Source organism: Tubulanus polymorphus, chromosome 2 (assembly GCF_964204645.1).
Source record: "Tubulanus polymorphus chromosome 2, tnTubPoly1.2, whole genome shotgun sequence".
Taxonomy (NCBI): Eukaryota; Metazoa; Nemertea; class Palaeonemertea; order Tubulaniformes; family Tubulanidae; genus Tubulanus; species Tubulanus polymorphus.
This window is the reverse complement of record NC_134026.1, coordinates 21,555,368-21,578,212: the sequence shown is the minus strand read 5'-3', so window position 1 is coordinate 21,578,212 and position 22,845 is coordinate 21,555,368. Positions and strand designations below refer to the sequence as shown.

Genomic DNA, 22,845 nt, shown 5'->3' with positions numbered 1-22,845 from the left:
TGAAAGGCAAGAAAGCATCCTCTGTGAAAAATGAATTACTCAAAGAACAAATTTCAGAATATTCCCCATCATCTGTTTTATTCGTTGAGAATTTACATCGGGTTAAATTACAAACATGCACATTATTATAATAATCATATTGTAATATCGCAACACTAAAGGCATACTATGCATTTTATACCTAATAACATAATCTGCTATTATTTATTTGGGACGTCGGCATATAAAAATTCTGCCATGTTCTTAGTATGCAGCATACGTCAATATTATTTTAAGACACTATATTGTTAGAGAAGACAGACATCATACAACATCTAATTCAACACAGTATACGTAGCAAGCTACGAAGTAAAGAGAAACTTTTTTTTCGGATTGTGTTTTTCTAAATTAATTTTAGTTTTTTTTTTTTTTAAGATCAACCACAATACACAAAAGTGCATCCAATATAAATGTTGTAGTATACGTAGCGCGTGTTTATATCTAAAAGTATCGAATGTCAAAATTTAAGCCACGTCGTATTTGAACATCGAAACATTCGCAGCCTGAATTGAAATAATTATAATAATGCCGAGTTAAAAGAGATGATCAAACACCAGACACAATTCTACTAACGTAGCAAACAAGGACCACTCGATTACAACATCAATACTACATAACTTCAATTCTACCACTTACATATCGACTATTCGAGGAGAGAAACTTGCAAATTGGCATTTCTAGTATTTCTTCCATGATTCAGCTTCGCGAATGAAAATATTTTGCCATCCTTGATAAAACGGGATGATCGATAGATCAACTACAGAATACATGCCGCGCACGTAATTATCATTACAGCTATAGCAACATCGACAAAGCGTTTATTCGTACCTACGTTCGGGCGTCTATAAAACTCGCTAGAAACTCATTCCGAAATACAATCAAAAAACCAATCGCCCGACAACCAAAGACGGACCGGGCACTAAATCTTCCATTCTTTCGGCGGCCAACCACTGACTGACCCTTCGTTCGAAATGTTCTAACATGCAGTTCATATACCGTTTCAATCATTCAACAGTGTGAAAACATTCGAAACAAACAGCGATGGGGAACGAACCAATCGATCATAATATAATCGTTTTATATATAAATGGCCAGTCATTATTATATAATAATTAATACAGTACATTTATCGAATAAAAGGAATGATACTACAATGTTACAAAAAAAAACTTCCACCTGTTAAGTGGTAAATAATATTAATTGATAAGTGATAGAAAGAGTAAATAGTGTGATTACGAAGTCTATATCATCTAATTGAGAGCAGAATAATAACTCAATATCGGATAAAAGCATTAAAATGGCATGCTACAGATTTTTCCATCGACACTTGCGCTACTTAACAGGTTTCACAAATTCCACGACAATATTCAAGCTTTCCCATATTCAATTACGGTACTTTAACGGTTGTTTTCGTGAAGGCTGCAAGACCAGCTTTTGCGGAAGTGAACGCGGATGATAAGAATTTTATACAAAAAGAGAATTTATATCGACGATTACCACGATTCCAAACATCTTCGAATGTGTCAATCGAAACTTAAAAATCACAAGTACCTATGAAAAAATTTCACTTTTGAGTTTTTTTTTTAATTTAAAATGCATCGTCCTTATCAAATCTGGCATGATACTTTTTACGCTATGAAACAGTACTTCGGTCATATATCTTAACGCATGAATACTCGTGCTCATACTACAGTTTAGAATGAAATAAATAATTCTCATAAATAAAGCATCATTTTGAGGTTTTTTACGCTACTTTCATTCCATCGATGGTCTTGATTTATTGTTTAAAAACTCACTTTAAAAATCTGTCCACTAAATAAAGCATAGTATCATAGTATTCTAAGCATTTTCGAGGCGCGAAAACGTGGTCACTTGAATATTCATATTCGTACAGTTTCACTCTAATTTGTCCTACACGGTAAAACCCCGATAAAATGCGTATCCCTTTTTTTTTACCCTGAAGACTTACTACTTTCTTCATCGAGATGATGAACTGACAATATACCCCAGGGGATTCCGTGCGAAGTGGTAAAAACGTTTTATCGGGGTTTGACTGTATAATATAAAAGACAAAACAGCATACAACAGACACATCATCAAATACATAGAAAACACGACTGGCGTATCGCAAAATATCTACTGTATCTAGATACCCTTTAGTATATATGCCTTCTCGCACTCCGTCGACAACAGAAATCAACATTGCGTTATGTTATTGATTAAGCGAATCAAATCGCCACTTATTCACGTTCGTCAATAAAGGCATCATTCTACTACTGCCTGGCCCCTCAACTGGTAACTTTACCACAACTCTTCCGATTTTTAATTGGCCAGACCTCAGTACCTCACCTCAAAGCATTCCTCTTCGAAAATGAACTGACAACATACTCGAAATCCCGATTTAAGTCATTATATCGCCGCTTCGAAAAGGTGCGCGTGACAATTTTACACGAACAAATGTAAATATCTGAAGGGGAGCAGTTCAAATCTGCAGAAAGATACTCGGGTGTCACCTATGTTTTAAATTCGCTTAAGATGTCCATGATGAGAACATTAAATAGGAGAGACATACGAGTGGTTTTCAACAGCACCACCAGAAATTATACAACGAATTTGTGAATACATTATCGAGTCTACGCCGAATACAATGCTGATACCATACTTTCAGCATAATACAAATATACACAGTTATATAGAATAATATCTCTTTGTTCCTGCTTTCGTTGTTGATTTGTAGTTGTCGAGTGATGTTGTCGAGTGATGTCGCGTGGCCTACTAAAGCGGTTTTACTGGTCCGAGAGAAAAACAGCTTTGATGGCGTCTCTACCAAATGAAATGACATGAATAGATAGATATATGTATACTTCATCTTTAAAGTTGATATGCTGTTGTTTATGATTGAGGTTGCTGGGCTTGGTCTTCGGCGTCTTCAGCCTTGGCACTGTCGCCTTCTGAAAAATTGCAAGGCATTATCAATTGACATTATCAAACTTAGTTTCTAATTTGGCTACTGCCAATCAAATTGAGGAAAAAGATCCTGGTTCAAAATGTACTGATTTTGGTTTGATTTTTAGTCTAATATACAATTTCGTAAGTACCTAATCGCCTATTTCTCAAAGTTATTGTAGTTTTAATAGAGTTTCCGACATTTTTCTCAAATTAAAGGCGTTTCAAGCACCTTCAAAAACAATTTCCGTTTAGAATGAGTTTTTAAGGAATCAAGTAATGATTAAAATAAAAGATATTGAACGAACCTTCAGTATTCATGTCAGTTGTCCACAGTGTGAGATTGTCTCTTAAGAGCTGCATGATCAGCGTCGAATCCTTGTAGCTTTCCTCGCTCAACGTGTCCAGTTCGGCGATCGCGTCATCGAACGCTTTCTTCGCGAGACCGCATGCTTTCTCCGGCGAACTCAGAATTTCGTAGTAGAACACCGAGAAGTTCAGAGCTAGCCCTAAACGAATTGGATGAGTGGTCGGCAGACTACCTGCGATCTCCTGAGCTTTCGTGTAAGATTCTAAACTCTTGTCAGCCGCCGCTTTTCTTCCGGGTGCAATGGCGAACTCGGCCAAATAACGATGATAATCCCCCTTCCTGAAAATCATATTCTACATCAGTTGAGTTATTCACAGTCATTTAGCACAATATGCAGTCAACTCCTGGTTATCCACCACTATCGGAAAATCAGAAACTAAAAGCATTAATAAATTCACGACTAAGCTTTTACTTGGTAGCAGCTGGGAATAGCGGATAAAAATGAAGGGTGGTTGACTGTTCCGGGGCTAGTTCCAGAGTGTGACGAGTTGTAAAATTCGACCACGGGAACTCTCAAAATGGCCTGCTGTTCAAATTCTTACTTGGAGGGAGAACATTTACGAAAACTTCGAGGACTGTCACTTCAAAGGGCATATGGAACAAGATGAATGAAGGATCAGAGCCACAAGGGTCTCTGGCATTATGGAATCAGATACATTATTTTCATTTTTACTTACATTTTATGGTAGAACACCTTGGCTTCGTCAAATTCTGCATTCTTGATTAGATGTTCATCCAGAACTAGCAGTATATCATTACAAATATCTTCCAATTCTTTCTCTATCTAAAAATATAGATGGAATACCGCCCTGTTAAGAATGTTTTCTTTCATCATTTATAAACAACTTACTATCAAGATTTGACATACTTATGACTCTGAGATTTTCCCCAATTAATTACCTACTGAATTAAGTATGGGAATAGGGTATAAATTGAGTGTTTGTAAAATTTCCTGATTCAATTGTAAGGCAGTCGACAGTAGTTACTTCTCAATTGTTATTTACGTACAAGAATTTCATAGGAATAAGTATATCTCAACAGCATTCAGGGCTTGTTGAGAATGAATGAATTCAAGGACTATTCGTCCTTTGAGGACACTTCGGAAAAAATGTGAGTTCCAAATATTTCCTTTTGTCCCAGGAAAAATTTGATATTCAGTTACATGTATATTAATCCTGGGAACTTAAATATTCATTTCCCTGACAAGGGGATTTTTCATTTATTACGTACGCATAAAATTCAAATTTTTCAACCCCCTCCCCCTCTGTACACAAAATCGGCCATTTTTTCATATACATTGACCCCTCCCCCAATGCGAAATAAATGAATGACCCCAAGCCAGAAATTGTCATTCGATGCCCAGCAGATACCGCTGAATTCGAACTGTGAAAACAGCTCAGCCACTCTTTTAGTGTGAATACCTGCACGGAGAGGATCCCATACATCGCAATTTATAACTACCGGCATCCAACACAACAAAGGATATGCACACACCTGAAGACGTACTACTGGACCAGGTAGATATGAACGCAGAAGTATGACAGTGGCATCAAGGGGATAATTGTGTAAGCACATAATTATTTATGATGAAATAGAAATGAGCCCTCGTAGAGAAATAACATATCAACATGAGCTTCTCTTAGAATGGGACGGACGATCCGATTGTAGTTTAAAAATCATAGTCCGAGCTGGTCTGGCGAAATTCCTCGCGCACAGGATGCATTCACCGCAAGCCGAACACAGCACGAAATTTGCTCATCAAACATGCATGAAAACAAAATTCGATAGGATGATTTCCTCCGTTGTAATGTCAAATTTTATTCAAAAACTCAAAATTCTTAATGACATTATCCCATGAAGTGGTATAATTGAAATTGCTAGGCCAGATACAAAGTAGTTATTCCTATCAGCTATTTAATGGATCTACCATACCTTCCCCTTATCATTTTGCTTGCACTTAAAAAACATTACGAAATAGCCATAATCTATACAGGCACCAGTTCCTTGAAAATTGAATTTAGGCCTTACTCAGGTCACGAAAGAACTGACCCCATTGTCTGTTAGGTGGCATTGGCGATGGCAGAATCAGTGACATGAGCCCTAGATTATTAATACCGATCGCAGACCAGTCATTAGCATCATCGAAGAATGGTACATTCTATTTTTGACGACTGTCAGAGAGGCAACTCGCCCACCTCGCATTGCGACTAAGCGTTCTTCAGACCGAATCTTAAAGACGATCGGCTCTTAAGTAACCCGTCAAATACTCCTTTGAAATAACTTTACTAAATTCAGCTTTCAAGCAACTGGGAGAAATCTTTCTCTTTTCGAAGCGCAAGTCATCAAGGATAAAGGAAGGACACACACACGCACACTGAACAAATCAACATCCACTGCACTCAGAAGAGTTTAAGGATCAAGACACCAAGATTGCATTTATTTTATTCAACTCAATACGTGTATGCTTAAAAATTTGTTCGCTATATGCATATAATATATGGCAGAAAATATCTGAATTTTTCATCTGATGAACTCCCTGCAATTGAACATTCATATTTTCGAACCAAGGCTTCATTTCATTCATTGTTTGCCGGATAGAATTGAACCTCAACCAACTGAGTACGCAAGTAGTAGTTGAATATAGCTCTCTTTGGCGACGAAGAGCGACAAGTATAACACAGGGGGTTTGATAATCATCATCATCATTCGAAGAGATAAACGCAAAAACGAGCAACATCAGAATTGAGAGAGTTATCATCATAACAATACAGTTTTTTTTTAAGATTCGCTAAATAAAACAATACAACAGCACACCTTGAATAATCAACGAAAACTGATTGAATAGTTATTTATGAACCATCAAAGCTTTTTAATGTGGAACCTAAGATGTTTGAATACAGGCAACACTAACAGCTCTCATGCCTAGATGATTTTTTATTTTCGTATTAGGTACGAGACTCAATTGAATTTTAGCCGCCGTAATCGACACCAAAGCACCAGTTCACTATAGCCGCATGGATATAATTGTCGCTTCTAAAACATAAATCTGCATAGACGACGAGTGAACAGATTCCAAATATTCCTTCATTTAGTCCATTATCAGTCTCTCTTAGTTAGTGTTGCATGCCATGACAACAACTTCATCTTTTTTAAAACTACAAACTCGATGACGTTCAAAACAAAACCAAACTGATCTAATTTTGTGAAAGATGTTTTAATGATTTTTAAGTTAAAAAGCAATATGAAATTTCTAATAATTACTACCATTTCCTCTGGTTAACTTAGGTAAACACTATTTTTTTTTTTAATCAAAGTCTCTCTGGGGGGAATAAATATATCGCCACATTATCTTCCTTGGTGGCACAAGTCCCGCTTGCTTTATCAGCATTATATGACTACCTCCGTCATTAAGTCAAAACAAAAAAAAATATATGATATCAATAATTAATAGTTAAATTATCACAAGCGGACACAGTGAATTCCAGTCAAAATAGTTAAGTCTTCTCAATAGTTATTCCGAAGTAACATGATGAAATGGTGATCAGTCCTTTCTGTTTATATCCAGATCTGAACCAGTAATTCTCTTGGAGTTCTCCCATCCACAGGATTAATAGTAGGTATCCTCGCCAATGGGTGAACGTAACAAGAAAAACATTGGATTACTAGATGAGTCAAAGGAATGACACCACTTAGTTTTAGTTATCATCATCGACGTCTTCAACTTTCGCTTCATCGCCTGAAAATATTTTAAAACATACTGAACGGATTATCAAATCTGACGAAAACCATTTCATGACGAAAATCACTTCATTAGATTATTTTATTCAACAATCAGATCCCTAAATATTCCAATCCACACTCTTCCAAGAACTTGGATATTAGAGGACCATTCATTTGTGCATACTAGCCTGTGCATGGGAGGGACTGAGAACACAAACTAATGATTTATATATATATACAGCCATTCAACGAAAGGCTCAAGCCAATACGCCAAAAACTAATCACGAGACAATGCTACCAATCTAATATCAATACAGGTATTTCCTAGCTTTGTGATAACATTTTTTCTTCACTACATACAAGGGGCGGGGGGTAAAAAAGTCGAAATTCTTATGCGTACATAATGAACGTATAGTCCCTAACTCGGATACTGGGAGAGAGATACGTACCATCCATATCCGACGTCCATAAAGTAAGATTATCTCGCAGCAACTGCATGATCAGTGTGGAATCTTTGTAGCTGTCCTCCTTGAGAGACTCTAATTCAGCGATCGCGTTGTCGAAGGCTTTCTTCGCCATTTTACACGCGTCCTCGGGCTTTGCCAAAATCTCATAGAAGAAGACAGAATAATTTAATGCCAATCCAAGTCGGATGGGGTGGGTCGAAGCTAGTTCTTCGGCAAGCGCGGTTGCCTTCTCGTAAGCATTGTTACTTTCTTTGGCTATTTCCTCGCATTTATCTTTGGCCGCGATTTCTGCTAAATATCTGTAGTAATCGCCCTTCCTTTTAAACGAAAAAATGAAATGAACTGTCAGTCACACGAGACATTAATTACCATAACAAAATCGATAATCAGCAGATACGAATATCTTCAAATTCATAATGATAATTACATTTTAAAATAGAAAACTTTAGCCTCAGGATCTATCGAAGCTGGAATCAAATAATCATCGAGAAGATCCAGTATATCTTTACATCTTTGTTCGAGCTCACCTTCGATCTGAAAATTACAAAAAATACATAACATTACAAACACAAGACGACACAATATACGGGTTACGCACAATTCAATGTATCAACATAAATATCAGACGGCAATTGGCAAGGGAGTGACTAATCTAAGAAGAAATTTGATCAGAATTTTGTTAGTTGCGCCTAGATAATGAACCATATACGGACACGCAAATTTTTTTGGAATTAAACATTTTCCATTAACATACCAGCCAGATACTTTTGGAAAAGAAAACCGATGGAACAATGATAACTAACTGCAATAGATTAGGTAGACCGAATAGCCGAGAAAAAACAAACAAGAACAACAAAACAGAAACAATCTCAAATATCCAACAGTTCTGGCCGAAATAGAAAATAATTTCATCCCTATAAATAGTCATCGATCTCTGTAAACATTTCTGCGATTGTTGAAATTCAATACGTTTTTTTTTTTCAGTACATCATTATTTTGGAATGAATTCATGACGTAATTTGGGGAACTGCGCGTGTATTTGAGAATGTCCAATTATCGAACACAAAGCACGTATGTGTAAGAAGCAGTAACGCTGATATTAGCATTTTTTTCTTTTGGTTTCAACTTCAATCACCTCGACAAAAAAGCCAGGATTCAATCCAGAATAATAATGTACAAAATACACCGGACAGTTACACGCCTCCGGTATTCGAAACACCGCAAATATCTTAAAATGAAAAAACCCTCAACTCCATAAAACAACACTACAGACATGATAAGCCGACAATATAATCCATCACTCTTTATTTGCTTGTTTTTCAGGGTAAAACTTGACAAATTCATAGCGCAAAATATACTAATCGTCTGAAGATGGGGAAAAAAATCGCGTGCGCAGCATTTCCTTGAGGTCGCGACTACAAGTCCGAGCGGAATTGACAAGCTCGCATTTAATTATTTGAGGCATCCTTACACAAGCGACTGCTCCTTACACTACTCCGACATCACAACTACCAAATGACGTCTACTACGAATGATTCTTACCTTAATTTTCGAGTCGAGATCGAAAGTAGCAGCCATCTATCTCCACGTACCTGACAACTGGCTGATACAATCCCGAAAATCAGAACGAAAACTATCTCTAAACAACGACGAGGGACACGGACCGAAAATGTGTTTGAATAACTTCATCAAGCCATTTTTTGTTTTTTTTAATTTCACCTGTGTTCTTTTTATTATTGTATCAAAAGCTTCACACATGCACACAAAGACAGATACTGATTAGAGCAATAATCAAAAATCATACTACTAATAATAGGGAACAGTGAACTCGACGATTCGACAAACGACCGCAGTAACTGGGAAATATATCGGAGACATTTATTTTTTTTCGCTCGCTAAACCCGACTGTGTAACCTATCAGAGACATTAGAATATCAATAGCTTCTTCACAGATATGTTTGTATGTACATGAAAATACAATGCGACAACTAGATTACTATTCAAAGTGAAAACACATACAGAAAACTTAACTACTATTTGTCATCGATCCAAACAATTATCAGTGGAGCAGTTGGGTATACATTTTTCCTCTCTAATTACACAAGGCTTTCGTGAAACATATTGAGTGATTGTCAGAAGATATTGAACAGATGAGCAGAAAACGATGACACGTAAAAAATTAGACCGATGATAAAATGAACCCTTATCGACAACCTCACAGAACTTAATTTAAGGACTAGTATCGGACTAACTTAAAAAGAAATTCTAAGCATTGTGCATCATATGCAGATCAATCTGCAACTGGGATTTATGTAAAAGACATTTACCATTGCATTGTGAAGTGTCTACACAACGACCTTCTGAAAAGTGTGCTGCTGTATGACGTCTTGGGAGAAGCCATTAACGTTCGCAAAAATTGATCATCAAAGATCAGACAATGATCAATGGTATTAAGTCACAAGGGAAGCTACAGATTGATACCCTCCAAGTACCGCAGCAGTTTTTCAAGCTCATTGTGACCATGTACTTGGAAGTTACAGGCGGTATTATAATAAACCAGATTCAAGACACTTAGGGCCATCAGCGTGCCCGTCCAACATGACACCAATCAACGTACAAATAATTGACCATCCCAAGGTGCATGTCGCGTATACCAAGACCCGTAAACCCAAAAGATTCTCCGCAATCTTAGACTGTGGCTTATCACAATTCTCTTTATCTAATGTCTATCCACGAAAGAAGCCTCCTTACTGAATATCCAAGTAATTTTGTATCATCTTACACAAACGAATAAACGATAGAAACATAGTGCATGCACATAGCAGACTCCGCCGTGCCAGATTCATCACCAAGACAAGTAGTTAAATCAGAGAATCTGAAGAAGGTTTTACCGAATACGTTTCACTCGGTTAACATAATTGACCCGCACCAAGCGAGGAGGAATCTTCCGTACTCTGAAAATGGTTTCATATCTAACTTAGAAAACAAATAAAATCTCCAGAAATGACCTCATCGACAAAAGAAATCAGTTTATCTTAAAAATCTGCAAGGTGCTAAGAATTTCCTGCACTAAGGAAATTATGTGTTTTAAGCGAGTTCTGTGATTGCGAGTGCACCTCTACTGATATGCAATTGTTTAAAGGGAACTTAAAACCAAGATCCGCAAGAATTATACATATCATAAAAAAACAAATTGAAAAATAACTTAATTGAGATGAGCAAAGCTTGGTATTTCAAGATTTGAGAACTTTCATTAAGTGCAGATTGCTCCAGACAATGGACTTTGGAAAGATCCTTAACTATTTGGGGGATGCTACAGCAAGTTGAATGTTGTTATTTTGGAATGGGACTGAATTGTAAGGAACACAGTAAACAGGAGGTACATCTGCTGTTTGCGTTAGAGCCAAAATGCTGCCTTTCAAAAAGTAAACATGACGTCTAGACCAAAACCTCTTATAATACGAATCACAAACACAACAGAAGGATGCGACTACGAAATACAACAAGCAATTTCTGTGGATACCTGAACTTGGAAGAAGAAAAAATACAGCCTGAACCCACGCCCCCTTTTGAACTGATCAATTACACTTAGCACCGTAGACGCCAAAATAAGATTTGCCAACTAGTAACTGAACTGCTGCTAATCATCTGATTTAAACTATCAATCATCCCGGTAAAAATATGATCCCCATCAATGTACAGATGTAACTCCTTGCGCGACGAGAAATCATACAAAATATGACAATAATTATAATTATTTATAATATATCCAAGCAAATATAACATTTTCCAGTTCAATTAACTCGGAAAGATTCGACAATTTTTAAGTGCGTTCCTCTTCAGCCTCCTCAGCTTGACCCTGTCCATCTGAAAATAAAAACAAGTACTCTCAAGAATAACCTAGCCTTGAACTTGGGAGGTTCTCATTGATGATGCAAGAACTAAAGGAGATCAGCCCGAAATCATCCACAATTTTGATCTGTCAGGATTTACAGAATCAAAAAACACCAGACATTTTCAATCAAAAACTATCATTACCAGATATTGGACATCACCATTCATTGATCATCAAGACATCACTCAATGGTGCGTCTGAAAGGGTGGATCCGGGCTGAAGTTAATTCCTAAGATCAACTGAACTCAAGGACAAGATGACCACTTGGTGAAAAGCTTGACAATCTGATACCCTAGTGACCAAATTAATAGTGTCTCGATGAGCTTGCAACTCACCACACATAAAACTAGTGAGCTAGAATTGAGTTATTAATTGAGGTTACATAATATGCACAGGTACCAGTCCTAACATGCCATTAAGCTTAGGATCTTCTTCATCCTAATCAGGCCAGTTTTTGGGCAGAAGTATCTAGGGCAGATATATAATAACCAAACTTCTGATCCTCCAAGACAATCCATTGAAGCGTCATCAAAGTTTCCATGTAAGAAAGAGAACAAGTGAACGCGATAGCTTACTGGGCTGCTAGTCCGAAGTGAGCTAAAAATTTTCCTTACCTGTCCACAGAGTTAAATTATCCCTCAGTAGTTGCATGATTAAGGTAGAATCTTTGTAGGAATCCTCGTTCAATGTGTCGAGTTCGGCGATCGCCTCGTCAAATGCAGACTTCGCTAACCGACACGCTCGTTCGGATGAATTGAGGATTTCGAAATAAAACACCGAGAAATTTAGCGCCAGACCAAGACGAATCGGATTTGTCGGCTGTAAATCACTTTCGGCAATTTTTGACGCCGCTTTGTACGCTTCCAGGCTATTTTCAGCTGCTGTCTTGCGGCCATTACCATTTCGGAACTCGGCCAAATAACGATAGTAGTCACCTTTCCTATAATACACAATGAGATTAGCTGTTATCAAACAATCAAATCAATATGAACCTTGAAGTCAGTGACAACGCCACAAATTGTTAAACTTACATTTTATTGTAGAATACTTTCGCTTCTGCATTATTCGCAGCCGGCTCAAGGTGGTCATCTATCACACTGATGATATCATTACACTTCTCTTCCAATTCTTTCTCCACCTGAATTAACAAAAAAAAAAAAGAAGATTATTCTTCAAGGAAGTCACACTAAGTGATTAAGGCGGCCAGTCAGACGCATTCATTATTCAGAAATATCTATCTAAACCTTTAAGCCAAAGCCACAGATACCCTTTACTGAAAAAGACAAATAATTTGCCAAACAATAACGACGCTTGTCATAACTCTGTATTCCTGCCTTCAGGTTAGCTCAGCTATGGCTTTGGCTAAGGTTATATATAATTAAGTATCCCAGGATAAGGCACATTAGAAGCACTTTTGACTACTAAGAGTAGTCTCACTGAGGTACTCCCGAGATAAAAGCACACCATGCAGGCTCAAATTTTAATCAATATTAGCCAAGGTTATTATTCAAATAAATGGATCATTTCAAAAAGAGGGTTCCATCGGTTTAACTGATGATGAGATGATACAAGAGAAGATTCTCGAGGTGTTAGATACAAAATACGAAATTGGTTAAAGACAATAGCCAAGCAAAATCAGGTTTTAGCTTACCTGGTAGTCTGAAGGCAGGAATCCTGTTACTTCTCCTCAACTATTAAAGCCATCGACATATCGCAAAAAATATAATTTCACCTTCGAATTCAAGCCATATTATACATATGGAAATCCTAGTCTTACGTGAACGCAATTGACAGTAAGCAACCTTTCCATTACAATCAACCCGTATTTCAGTTAACACGTTTGAAAAAGACAGCGCAGAAATGTTACAGAAATCATGGTTCATACTATTGCAATGTTGTATGGTTAGATATATGTGATAAACAGGAATAGGATAGTGTCACTGTTACCCAGCCTAATACCAAATCACAATCTCGGAAGTCATAGATTACTTCGAGATCCATGTCAAAGATTACTTCGGAAAGTATAACAATGCCTAACATTAATACATCCAATAGTGAAATACCTTAAAGTAGAATAAAAAAGCTACTTTGATAATCACTGAAGTCAATCGATTACAGTGGCGACAAGGAAAATCGTCAAAAATATCATTCAATTCCACCTAATTATCAAGCTAACATGCAACTAATCAAAATTCAAATAAGGAACATTGTCGAAAGTTTAATATGGAATATTAACAGTATGCATATAAGGATTGGCCCTAAACAGGGCAGCATCATCATCATTAAGGATTCATTAACGCATTGTATGCTCTAAGATATGAAATGAACCTTGACGGCTGAAGTCCTGCATAAAAAACATTCAGTTTATACCATCCAGCATCTAAATCTTGAACAAACCAGCCACTACATGATTCATTATGATCAAAGGCAGCAGATTACGTATGACATGAAATGCACTGACGCCTACTATCAGAGCCTTCTATTGACCAACTTAATTGATGACCTCAATTACGAGGCAAGAAAACCCCCGAAAAATGGTGGAAATATCTCGCCGAATTCTCGACTTCTACATCACAAGAAAACACCCATCAAAAATTTATTCCAAACTCACCACTGCCTTGTACTCTGCGATCTTAGCTCTCTTTTCAGCTGACTTAGAATCTTCTTTCAATTCTAAGCTGCAAACTATTCGCCAAGATGATCTTCGAGCTCCTATCACATTCTTATACGCTACCGACAACAAATTTCGTTCTTCTATCGACAATTCTACATTTAGATTGGCTACTTTTTTCATGGCATCCACCATTTCTGTAAGATAAATAGCATTTCCGTTTCATCCAAGACATAGCCTCCTCCTCCTATGCATGCACCATTCTTCATATAAATGACTTCGATAAGACAGGAGTAGAACGGTCTGGTACATTAAGCATTTCATCAGAAATTCAGGCCACTATCATGTGATCAATATCAATATATTTGGTCTTCACGAACAATTACAAATGCTCGCTGGGGCTCAAGTTTACTTCATTGTCAATGCATTGATGATATTTTCGCATTCACCTCGCCCTCTTGCAACAAGACAAGCAAAATCATAAGGACCCTTTTCTCAGGCAATAAAAAAAGGGGGCAGGGCAAATAAAAAGGTCGTACAAATACAATGACGATACATCAAAATCGTACGCGATTGATTTGCTAGTTATTTACGATTGACAAAAAACTAACGCTAACAACATCAAAGATTTGAAACGAAATTTCTATCTATAGCTAAGCCGCGATAAAAATGAGCCCATAAACCAGTGCATTTATTGAGACAGGGCGTCGATCATCAAGCCGAGGAAGATTTCTCAGCGGAAAATACGTATCGTCTAAAACTAGATATAATGTAAAGGACTTACCGTCATAACGTTCGGCTTGTTCAGCTAATTTAGCTGTGTACACATGATCTTCTCTGTTTATAGTGTCCATGGCGGATGGTTGTGAATATGCGACGATTTAACGCAGATTTTTTGACGGAATGATCTCCTGTGAAATTTACAAGATGGCCGCGCCCGCCAGTGAAAGTAGTACTCGTAGAGACAGCTTAGTTATATCAATGCGCGCGCGGCGGAGTTAGCCTACTTTTACGCTAGGTGAATAATGATTATCAATGCACGCTGCGCAAATCCTACCAGTTTGATCGCAACAATTCGCGTTTTCAACGCATCGTAATAAAATCAAAGACAAACGAAAACAATCAGAAACACGTCTATTTTGACAGATTTATTCGCTAAAAATTTATAAAAGCAGAGTCTTAATCAGTAAATAAACATAATGAGATTTTCGGGTCTTTCTTAATCTTCATTTCAAAGAAAATATCGCACTCCTCTCCTTAAAATGGCGACACGATCTTATTATTTCTTAAATGGTCTTCCGAACGTAAATTATCTTATGATTTTTGGGTCAGTTGTTGAGGGATATTTTGCACTCAAAAAGATGGGCGCTTATTCAATATGGAGATTACGCGCACGACCACCCACGATCTTTTTCCTCACGCGGTTGTACACGGCGGGGAATAAGTGCGCGAGGCGGTTGTGACGCACGTCGTTACCATGGCTACAATGGGCAGTGTCACTTCCGCGTTTCGGTGTGTTGAATGAATCAGTACCGCATTGCTACATACCGAAACGCGAAGTAACTTGCAGAGACAACAACGGTCAGCGCTCGAGCGTATCGAGCAAGTTCGATTCTATACCAGTTCCAGTCAAAACCGGTGCGGGCGCGATATTAAGAAATTTATATACAGCACGGTCCAATAATAGACCAGCAGGCGCGTGGCGGACGCTCGTCGTGTCGTACGTCACAGCACTGCCCAGTACTGTCTATGACTGTGCGCGCACCTCGAAGTCGCGCATCCAGAAACCACCCACACCCGTGTTCACCGTGCTGACTCAGATATCGATTCATTTGGCAACAAGTGTAATAGTATTATTAAGCTAGATTAGAATTTCGAATAAACCGTTTCTTCCGTTTATCATTAACAAGCACAAAGAAAATAAGAAATGAACCAGAATTCTCGTCACAAATAACAACGATCATTAAATTTCGTCCACTACTAAAATATGTATACACTGCAAGAACAAAAGGTCTTCTAATAATCGGTCTAAGACTAATGCACTATTTCTAATTATCTTATCTCTGATTTGGTCGATAATTTGTGGGCTAGTTTCTACTTAAAACGCATACCGATTGGTAACAATTGGAATTCATGGTTACAGAAACTCATAAATTTTAGCTACTGGCCAATCATAAGCCAAGCGCCACAAGAGTAACACAAACAAATCGATCAAAATAAAATCATGCAATGAGAAATTTGCAACATCTGGGTGGCAACTTTCCGAACTTCAAGTCTTGTGTATTATCCATGTCGTAGCACAAAATTCCAAAGCGAATCGGAAGGCGAATGGAGAAATTCATTGGAGTATGCAATGTTACAATTTAATAATTTTTTCACAAACTAGCTGGTATTGATCAAGAAGCACATGGCCATAGCATACCCAAATTCCCGAAGATTTTTGCGAAAATTGTCAAACTTCCCTAATTTTTTCTAGATTTCTCAGATTCGCTGAATTTTCTAGGCAAGTACGCTAACCCTTGCACAGTACACCCTGCTTAATGCAGATCATCTGGAACTAACAGAATTAAGCCCAGTTTATGCGAGAAATCTATTAGATTTCCCTAATCTCCATACATTTATGAATAGGTGAACCAGAGCTGGAAGTCAATTGGATCCGATCCACATTAATCAGGTTTAACAATAGAAATGAAAGTCCAATGCTAACACAAACACGAGAATTTTTAGTGAAATTTTTATTTCCGATTAATATCACAATTATAGTTCACACACAGCAAATAAATTAGACTACATGTATTAAAATCAAGTACTACTATTATGTATGATAATTAAGGCATGTATATCCAAGAATATATAAATACTGAATAAATCAAGTTGACGCGTTACAAAAAAATAGAATGTTTAGTACAAAACTTCAGTGAGTGGCAAGAGCGTTCTACTTCCGTGTCCTAACCCTGCTTACATAGAAATAGGCAACAGACATTTTTTCCTATCGCCTGTCGCCATCTGTAGAACTTGGAATTTTAAATGTTACTTCTTCCGATCAGGTTTGATGGATATAACTAGTTTATAAATGTATTCTACAGAATATTCATGAACCGTTCCAGGTCCACTATGGATACATATACGATGGTTCAGTATATCCACACAATTCAAAACTGTTGTTTAAAGTAAGGCTGAAGTTTTTCTATTTTTTTTTTCATCAAACGATATACATGTATATCCAGGGCCTACCACCAAGCGCTGACACCACTGACTGTTTAAACCTTCAGCATCGAATGTATTTGGGATCGGCCGTTGCTGCAGATTCATTGCTGGGTCATTCAATCTGTACGACTGACAAACAAAAATAAACTTTTTTTTTTTGACAAGTAACACGTTGCTACAAGCCCTCAATAGGGCCATGAAACTCCAACCTCGGAAACACTTTATACTACTCATCCGATGACCACCCTCCCCATTATAAATATTTTCTGAACTGATGCCGACATCATTTCATTCAGGCTTCGTCCTGATCAACATCATCATCTGCAGACTGGTTTTCAGCTTCTGAAAATTTAATGAATCTCCCGTTAGGAATTTAAAAACATCTACGACTTACATTTTTTGAAACACCAGTTATGTATTTTCAAAATTAAGATAAATTAAATGACAACCCTCTTATCTATAATGATCAAAATTTGATGTAAAATATAGCTGATTTTTAAGACTATGAGTTCACCAATTGAGATGAAACCACTAAATAGCAACTGAACCAACAAGCGCAGCAGTGTGGAATTCCATCACAGATGTACAACAAATTTGAGAATTAACTATTAACCATTTTCGTTGAAATAAGATTAGATTCCACGAGAAGAACACACTGATCAATGAAATCTGGATTTTGACCCAATGCTGATCACTTATGGTTTACATAAAACATGTTTGATCAAGATTTTACCTAAAACTAGATGCCCCCAATTGGTCCTTCCACGAGGTTCCACTTTAACAACTATGAACATAACTCACCTGTGCTGGTCCATAGGGTCAGGTTATCTCGCAGCAACTGCATGATTAAGGTCGAATCTTTATAGCTATCTTCGGGCAACGAATCCAACTCAGCGACTGCCTTTTCAAATGCATCCTTTGCCAATTGACACGCGCTTTCGTTCGAGTTGAGAATTTCGTAGTAAAACACAGAGAAATTCAGCGCCAGGCCAAGACAAATCGGATTCGTAGCTTTCAGATGTTTGTCGGCAATAGCCTTCGCCGCTTTATATGCATCGGAACTCTCTTGAATTGCCTCTTTTCGTTCTTCTCCGGTTGTGAATTCCGCCATATAACGATAGTAATCACCTTTCCTGCATAATAAGGAATATCGTTACAATGAGCAGTAGAAGGATGAAAACATGAATTATGTATGGGATCATTCATTTATTACGTACGCATAAAATCTGAATTTTTCAAAATGAAGCATTACAGTACGCAATTCCACTCACTCCTCCCCGTAATGCATACATAATAAATCAATGAACCCTATGACGTTTTTTTTTTAATACTGGAAAATGACACAGCAACCAAATCTAAACGAACATTCAAGTTCTATAGTAAAGGCTTGTTAAAAATAATCATTCATTAATATTTTCACTAGAGGTCGTCCATTTATTACGTACGCATTATTTTCGGTAAAATCAGACCCCCTCCCCCCTTGTACGCAAATCATTTACCCCCTCCCCTTTGCGTACATACTGACCTTCAAAGTTACCCCTCTCCCCAAAGTGTCTAACACAAAAGGGAAGACTCAAGGAAAGACTATTGTTTTTATTGATTAGACCTAGGCCTACTTTCATTACGTTTGTACTAAAAAGTCGCGAGTTCTTGAACAAGGATGAGCCCACGGTGTACAATAGGGGTAGTAGACATTGAACGACGTATACAGGGCATGCTCACGATTTGTTAATTGTGCATACCAAACGCATCAGAATTAGCCCCCCTCCCCCCTGTAGGCACATGTACGGAAGCGATAAAGCCCCTCGAGTTGTCGCATTCCAACTCGACAAGTCGCCATACTTATGTCGACATATTGTGACGTTTTCACGACAAATTCGCCCATTTTTCACGGGACAAGCCGTCATTTGAAGACATGTCTAAATGTAAGATGAGGATGCCAGTGAAATGACGACTGAGTTTCAAGTCTTGTCGCGAGGAAAATGGCAGTGAAAACGAAATATATCGTCAAAACGTCACGATATGATGTCGACTTGACGCGATATGTCGACATAAATATGACAACTTGTCGAGTTGGAACGCGACAACTCGAGGCCCTTCATCGCTTCCGTACACATGCATGCAATTTAGTAAGACCCCCTCCACCCCTACGATGAGTACGTAATAAATGGACGACCCCCTATCAATCTAGCTCAAGTTGCCTTAGTTGGGACTATCATTTTCTTGACGAATATCCAAATGACTAACACTTCGAAGAAATTGAGTCATGCAAGCTACTCGAGTAATGCAATGACTTTTGACGATGACGACCAGGCAAACAGCATTTTTTTGGTTTGGATGAGTTTAAAAAGAGGTGTTCCACGCCGTCGATACAATTTTCAAGATAAACTGCTTACATTTTATTATAGAATACTTCAGATTCAGCGTTCGACGGATCTCGTGTGCACGTATCTATCAACGATATGACTTCCTTACATTTTACCAACAGTTCTTGCTCGATCTGAAATGATGATGAAAAATATTCAAAGATACACACTTCAACGAGTAAATTTTTCGATATCTTTTTTTAAATATTACAAACAGGCCTAGCCCATTCGTCGCACACGGGCATGAACCTTTGCCAAAGTCACAGGCACTGAACTGAAAAAGATGAATCATTTACACATGAATCTTAGGATTAGAATCAACGTTCCTGCCTTCAGTTTACCAGCAATGTGGCTTTGGCTAAGGTCTAAAATTTGTCCTTCCAACGAGAAAATTTACCCACTTCACAGCAACATTCCCGTTAACAAGTATTGATATTATCGTTAAGTGCTCTTATTGTTAAAAGAAAAACAAACAAAACAAAACAAAAAGCGAATGATGTATAAACACATTCTCTCATTTTCATTAAAAACTTGTTTAATTAATTAAAGCCAAGCAACTTCGACGTCTTACCTGGTATTGTGAAGGCAGGAACCTCGTGACTCGGTCCACGAATTATAACCACACGATTAATACGAATCATGACTTTAACCGATTCGAAAAAATAAAACGTAGACGAAAACCAACGCAATTAGTGTAAAAAGTCCTTTCTCGGCAGGAGCATTCACACGCACACACACAAGGGAGGATACCCGAAAAAATACCGACACCGATTAGGAGTGCGGAGATGTTACAGAAATGAACATCCCTTCAAAACATTATTAGTCAGGAGGGTTAGTCAACTTTTCAAGAGGTGGAACAATATTCTGACGACGACCGATATCATCAGATTAAATCACCGCTGGACTGCCAAACGCTGACATTCGCTCACAATTCTCGTCAAAAGAAGAAAAAATATCCAGCTCATTTCATTTCACGTATTAAAGACTCACCACTCTCTTATAAGTTGCAATTCGCTCTTTCTTTTCGGCGCCCTTGCCGTCGTCTTTTTGTTCGAGGCTGCTTATAACTCTCCACGATGCTCTTCTCGCACCTATCACGTTCTTGTACGCTACCGACAGGAGGTTTCGCTCTTCGACCGACAGTTCCACGTTCAGCTTGGCTACATTTTTCATCGCGTCGACCATTTCTGCGAGAATTCAAGTGACCCATATGTAAACAAACAAACAAAGTATCCACTACCACGATGGATGGACATGATTCTGATATCCAGGACCCGGTTGAGTTCCACTGATTTGGGTTCAATTGAAAAATTAAAACATTGAAATGAACTTATGGTACCTTAACTCCAACAGAGTGAACACCAACCGAAAACTGTAGAACCTAGTTCAGAGCCATAGTAGAACAATGTAACTGCATCATTCAAGGGCAGTTCAAGGGGGACAAGTACCCCCTAAATTTTTTTAGATTCCCTTAAAATTTTTAGAATACATTCTACCGTCGTCCACAATAGCGAAATCCACAAACATTAAACAAGGCTTGTGCATTTGAAGCCACCAAAAAGGCTTTATCCGAATTTGTCGAGAGGGTACACACTATCCGTGTATGATGGATGACCAGACAAATCCCACAATGATCAGTCCGAGATTAAAAATACTAGAACAGAGGAGAAATTATCAAGAGCAACGTTTCAGCTAAACACTATTAGCCATCATCAGACGTACTCAACGTACGATCAGTACAACAGATGATGGCTGTTTAGCCCAAACATTGCTCTTAATAAATTCTCTTCTATTCAAGTATTTCTATGGCAGGTGATATTTTGCCAATGCGGCATTATTCCTGTCAACGCTATTTTGCCAATGGCGCGTTCTGATTGGCTAATTGACGCTACGCATGCGCACCGACGTGCGCGACTTAGAAAATTCAAGGAAAGTGTAGAGAACAGAGTTAGTGAAAATAGCAGCATAGAACGGGATTCGAACCCGGACCAGCAGATTGCTAGCCCAACGTCTTTCCACTAGACCACCGAGCTCATTCAAACCCATCCGTAAGTTTTCACTACATAAAGCCTCACCTTACCCTAACCCTATCCCTAGGGGTAAAAAACAGACCCTAAACCTCACCCTTACCCTAACCCTCTGGACCCTCTAGACCTTAACCCTATCGAAACCCTAATCCTAAACCCAATATAATGATTCTATTATCATATTTTATTACTATATCTTAATATATATATAGCCATTGGCAAACTAGCGTTTACTAAAATAATGCTGCATTGGCAAAATATCCACTTCCCATATTTAATCTCAGACTGAATCATGGTGGGATTTCTCTCGTCATTTATCCGGAATTGATATTGCTAAACTAGGCTTTGCGGTCTAACTTAAGTTTAGGTAATTAGTAGGCACCATCCAATTCAATGGCTGTGTTATTAGAGAATAGTGCTATTTGACTAGGTTAGGTAGATAAGGGACACCTTAACTGCAGTTGCTCCCAAATATATATATCCTTTTATCAGAGAGAACGTATTTTTCCTAAGACCGGGGTGCAGCAGACCACGCGCCCTCGGGAGATTGACAGTTAGTGACAGTGACACTGCCGTCTCAGTCTGTCAAATTATCGATAGTACACAAGTAATAGTTGTGTTCTATTGTTGTTAAAAGGTAATCAATGAGACCCGCCTCTGATAAGTTCGTATAAAAGGGACAGGTAGGCTTCTTTTGCAATGTCAATGAATTGAAATGTGTGTAGGCCTGTCAAATAAATACTTCGTCAATACAAGTGTGAATGAAGGTAAACAAATTGTCGATTTCCAGGGCAGCTCACCATCATATCGCTCAGCCTGTTCGGCTAATCTAGCAACATAAACGTAATCTGCTCTGCCTTCGCTCTCCATAGCGGATGGTATGAATCAAAGGACGATTTCGCAGGGATTTTTTCAAGGATAAGCGTCGTCAGTCAAGCAAGATGGCCGCTCTCGTACTGAAAGTAGCTCGCTGCGCTTCATGTTTTACATATCCTTCCGCTAAGACGTAAGTTGTAGTCTATATTTTCAAATTTGCTTTTTTCATGTTTGTCATATTTTTATATATGGGATAGGAGGCTTGTTATACAATTATCAAAGGTCTGCAATCTGAATTTGGTTCCAAAAATGTTCGGAATCGAACCCGAAATGTTAAGCAATGACATTGACTGGTTGTCGGGTCTTTATTTTGACAGCAGC

The 22,845-nt window shown here is 38.0% G+C and overlaps 2 protein-coding genes across 4 annotated transcripts; both read right to left on the bottom strand.

Annotated features, from left to right (window-relative positions):
* Positions 1 to 67: 67 nt before the first annotated feature.
* On the bottom strand, positions 68 to 22,596 carry LOC141900722 (uncharacterized). Of its 2 annotated transcripts, none has more exons than XM_074787739.1 (5): positions 22,449 to 22,596; positions 20,612 to 20,808; positions 4,033 to 4,139; positions 3,294 to 3,634; positions 68 to 2,990 (listed from the first exon to the last, which is right to left on the bottom strand). In XM_074787739.1, exons 1-5 carry the CDS (start codon positions 22,516 to 22,518, stop codon positions 2,932 to 2,934), a joined length of 774 nt encoding a protein of 257 aa, XP_074643840.1. In that variant the 5' UTR covers positions 22,519 to 22,596; the 3' UTR covers positions 68 to 2,931. The 2 variants fall into 2 exon arrangements, with proteins under 2 accessions (XP_074643840.1, XP_074643841.1); XM_074787740.1 differs by lacking the exons at positions 68 to 2,990; positions 3,294 to 3,634; positions 4,033 to 4,139 and adding exons at positions 16,763 to 17,597; positions 18,057 to 18,388; positions 19,652 to 19,755.
* Positions 6,098 to 15,023, bottom strand: LOC141900723 (14-3-3 protein epsilon-like). 2 transcript variants are annotated; one of them, XM_074787741.1, is made up of 5 exons: positions 14,833 to 15,011; positions 14,049 to 14,245; positions 7,970 to 8,076; positions 7,525 to 7,859; positions 6,098 to 7,091 (listed from the first exon to the last, which is right to left on the bottom strand). In XM_074787741.1, exons 1-5 carry the CDS (start codon positions 14,900 to 14,902, stop codon positions 7,051 to 7,053), a joined length of 750 nt encoding a protein of 249 aa, XP_074643842.1. In that variant the 5' UTR covers positions 14,903 to 15,011; the 3' UTR covers positions 6,098 to 7,050. The 2 variants fall into 2 exon arrangements, with proteins under 2 accessions (XP_074643842.1, XP_074643844.1); XM_074787743.1 differs by lacking the exons at positions 6,098 to 7,091; positions 7,525 to 7,859; positions 7,970 to 8,076 and adding exons at positions 8,927 to 11,409; positions 12,052 to 12,377; positions 12,469 to 12,575 and having other exon boundaries at positions 14,833 to 15,023.
* Positions 22,597 to 22,845: the final 249 nt, after the last annotated feature.